The sequence below is a fragment of the Corvus brachyrhynchos genome, unplaced genomic scaffold, assembly GCF_000691975.1.
Source record: "Corvus brachyrhynchos isolate BGI_N302 unplaced genomic scaffold, ASM69197v1 scaffold257, whole genome shotgun sequence".
In the NCBI taxonomy this organism is placed as follows: Eukaryota; Metazoa; Chordata; class Aves; order Passeriformes; family Corvidae; genus Corvus; species Corvus brachyrhynchos.
In genome coordinates this window covers 52,304-56,193 of record NW_008239119.1, presented here as the reverse complement: position 1 = coordinate 56,193, position 3,890 = coordinate 52,304, and the positions used below count along the sequence as shown (strand labels likewise).

Here is a 3,890-nt window from a genome sequence, read left to right as displayed (position 1 = left end):
GGGGGGCCAGACACCGGGTCTGAGTCAGCGGGAAGGAGCCCACAGCCTCCGCCTGCTCCAGCTGCTTCCTGAAAAACATCTGGGACTTCTCAAGGGCCGGCGTCAGCCACGAGAGAGGGAGTGGAACCCAAGCTCTGTGTCATGCTGGCATAGCCCTGGTGGCACCCAAAGGGGCTGCGGGTGCCCAGCCACCTTCCCCAGCCCCCCAAGAGCATCATCTCGGGGGGTCCCCCCTTTCCTGCATTGCTTTGTCTCAGCCTGGGGCCAGGAGATCTCTTAGCTTTGGGAACAAATATGTCCCTGAGGCCACAGCAGAGGGGATGGGGACCAGGGACCTCGCATGCTGTCACCCCTCTGGGGACCAGCCCAGAAAGGGTGAAAGCCCTGAAGAACAGGGAGAACTCCCAGTCCCATGGATCCAAGCTGGCTCCTTTCCATCCTGCATTTCCCGCTGCATCTCCTGTCCAGCCCCTGTCCCTCACCAGGGCTGCTCCTCCATCCCACCCCATCACTCCCCCCAACCCCAAGACGTTTTCCTCAGCACTCGTCATGCTCCCAGTGCAGCCAAATCCCTCCAAGATGATTAAATCTGTCTGGGAAAATCCTGGACGTGTTTGGGCAGCGGCTGGGCCGACGAATTAATTATTCAGTGGCTGCATCTGGTCCCAACTGGGCAGTTCCCCTCCAAGGCTGGCAATAATCATCTCTTTGGGTACCTGCCTCCTCAGATATCCCCATTCACAAATATTACTCTCCTTGGATATCCCCCTCCTTGAATATCATCCCCTCTATTTGGGTACCCTCACTCCTCAGGTACCCCCATCCTTGGATATTTCTCTTCTCTGGATAACCCACTCCTCAGATATTGGGTACCCCCCATCCTCTGATATTCCCGTTCTTGGGTGCCCCCTCCTCAAATACCCCCTTCCTTGGATACTGCCCTACCTGGTTACACCCCTCCTTAGATATTCTCCCTCCCCATTACGAAATCAGCTAAAACCCCAGATTTTCCTGATATCTTCCCTATCCACAGCATTGTTATCACTCCTGCCTCAGTTCCCCTGGGACCCCCCTTACCGTAGGCAGTGCCAGTCTGGGGGTCAGCGAGCAGCAAGAAGCTGTGGGCACAGTGCTCCGAGGATTCCAGATCCACATCCCCGAATGCCAGGAGCAGGGAGGTGCCTGGGGGGGCTTGGAGCTGCCAGCAGCACACGGTGTGGTTGGGATATGTGCCCGGGTAGTTCTTGGAGCTCAGGGTGCCACTGTGGGGTGTCAGCAGCGTGTGGCCGCAGCCATTTCCTGCAGAGACACCAGGGAGGGGGCTCAGACAGGCTGTTCCCTGCCTCTGTCTCCCCTCTTGGTGAGGCCCCCAGAACAACCCCTGGGCACCTGCAGCCTCTTCAAGTGTTTTCCTCGTCCAAAGCATCATTTTCTAGTGGTTTTTCTGGATGCTCCCAGCACTGGGAACTGTCCGCAGGGGGATCCAGGGATGAAGCTGCCATAGCTTCCCCCAGAGCCATCCCCTCTACCTCCAGCTCCTCTACATGCCCCAGTCCAGGAGAACCCCAATTTGGGGGGATACAAAAGGATTCAGGGAGGGCTGTACAGCACTGGGCAGCCCCTGGGACCCCTTGACTGGAGCCTTGACCTTGAGGATAACCTTGGGCAGCTGCAGCATCCCCACCGCCTTCTTCCCAGGGTGATGCCAGACCCACCACAAAAGGGGCTTTTCTCCGGGCTCACTGCCTCTGGGCATGAGGGAATATCCTGGAAATAAGCTGAAAGCGTCCGGCGTTGACATCTGGCTGGGATTTCTGGGCAGGGCTGGGGTGCAGGGAAATAGGGGAAAGCACCACTCAGCCCCACTGTATGGGCTGGGGGTTTGTGGGGGTCCAGTGCTCCACACCTCTTCCCCACATGCCGCAAAAGCTGTTGCTCCTGCCAAGCATCATCCTGGCACAGCCAGAAAGAAAAGGGATGGTGGGCACAGATTTGCCCAGCCTTGGCTTCCCTCGCTGTCGCTGGGAGACGACACAAAGCGCCAGCAAGGGAAAATCCTGCAGGGATAAAAAAGCAGGGGCTGGAGGTGAAAGATGCCAGCCCCCCCACAGAGCCCCCTCCTCCTCAGCCTGCGGAAAGGGCTGCCAGCCAAACTGGGGGGAGGTTTATCCTATGGGACTGGGCGAAATCACCAACTTTTCCCCTTTCTGGGCAGTGTCTGCTGACAAAGCAAAGCCGGGAAGGATCAGGCCCTCCGAGAGTGGGGGCTGGGGGGGGGCAGTGGGGACCCCAGGGCTGCCAGGACAATAGCTCCCAGAAGGGCTGCTCTGCTAGGGGAGAGAAATTTGGGGTGTGTGGGGGGAGTTTCTAGCCCAGAAAGTAGAAGCCATTGGGATCTGCATGGAAAACTCTCTATGGCCAGGACAGCTGGACACATGAGCCCAAATGGGGCTCTTGGATGGATCCCCCCAGCTCCATATCCACACTGGTGGTGTAGAGGAGCTGCGGGGACCCATTCTGGGAAAAACCCATCCAAGGAAAGGAAATCTTTGTTAGAAACATCCTGAGTGTGACCAGCGCGTGCCGGGAGGGAATGCCAGAGATAAGCTGAGAGCTGCAGGCACTCCTGGGAATTTGGCTCCAAAGATGCTACCGAGGGGCCAGGAATAGCCAAGAGAGAGCCACGGGGGACTTAGTCCCAGCCGCGGAAACGTCACTCCTCTCCCAAAAACTGTGAAAACTGGATTTCCGGTGGGTGAGGGTGAACTCACGGCTGGGCCCCGCTGGGGTCATTCCTGCCAGGGATTTGTTTGTTTTCTCACAGGATGCAAGAAAGACACAACAGGGCGATGGTCCGAGAAAAGCCCGGCACACTCTTGCCTCCGTCATGCTGACGGCCCCGGGAAAGCTCCCCCGCGTCCACCAGTGGGTTTAGGATCCAGTGGAAACCTGCTGCATGATGTGCCCCAAATCACACTTGGGGAACGTAGCGGGATTCTGTCTCCAGTGATCCCGCCCTGGCCCCGTGCCTCAGTTTCCCCTCGCGGAGAATAATGCTTTGGATGACCCGTCGTTGTCTCCTCGCTGTTGGATGAGTTGAGGACGAGTGACACCGGGAAACACGAACTTTTGGATGACGTTTGGGTGAACATTCCCTCGGGGTTGTTCTGGACCTCGCGGCTACAAATCCTCCGCAGCATTCCCGGGACGGAGCCCACTGCCCGGCTCTCCCGGCTCTGCATGTAAACTCCAGTGATCCCCTTAACCCGGGGATTAGGGGTTCCCCGGGAAAGGCCTGCAGGCGGGATGGAGCCGAACGCAGGACTCTCGGGACCTCCGGGGTAGTTGCCACCGGGGGCAGGCACAGAGAGAGCCTGGGGGGCCGCGGGGAAAATAGGCGGGTGCAGGACCGGCGTGATGCTGGGGTGGTGGAGGCAGCAGGGAGCTCGTCCCGTCCGGTACGGGAGCAGAGGGATACCGGGGACCCCGTCCCGGACCAGTAACAGGACAGACGGACGGCGGCGACCCCGTCCAGTCCGGTACTGGGACAGAGGGATGGCGGGGATCCCGTTTCGGACCGGTACCGGAACAAAGGGATGGCAGGGACCCTGTCCCAGGTCAGTACCGGGAGACAGGGATAGCAGGGACCCCCTTCCGGAAAGCAACCGGGGCAGGCGAACTAGGACGACCCTGTCCCAGTGTGGTCCGGTCTGGACACAGCGGGGAACCGTTCCCGGGAGCCCATCTTGGTCGGATCCCGGTCCAGACACAGCGAAGAGCCCGTCCCGGACCGTCCCGGGCCAGAGGCGAGCCCGTCCGGTCCTCCTTCCCAGTCCCCATCCCGCACCAAGTTACGGTCCCCATCCGGGCGAGCGAAGCGGAAGCTCCGG

At 59.7% G+C, this 3,890-nt stretch overlaps 1 protein-coding gene across 4 annotated transcripts in view; it reads right to left on the bottom strand.

The window, feature by feature from the left end:
- The window catches only part of LOC103619533 (discoidin, CUB and LCCL domain-containing protein 1), a 7,451-nt gene extending 5,973 nt beyond the window's left edge, over window positions 1-1,478 (bottom strand). For all 4 annotated transcript variants that reach the window (XM_017739952.1, XM_017739954.1, XM_017739953.1 and 1 more), the window contains exons 1-2: window positions 1,390-1,478; window positions 1,078-1,299 (exon numbers count right to left, since the gene is read on the bottom strand). In XM_017739952.1, the coding sequence (XP_017595441.1) occupies window positions 1,078-1,299; window positions 1,390-1,429 (262 nt within the window). In that variant the 5' untranslated portion in view covers window positions 1,430-1,478. The remainder of the gene's footprint in view (window positions 1-1,077; window positions 1,300-1,389) is intronic.
- Between the last annotated feature and the right edge of the window lie 2,412 nt (window positions 1,479-3,890).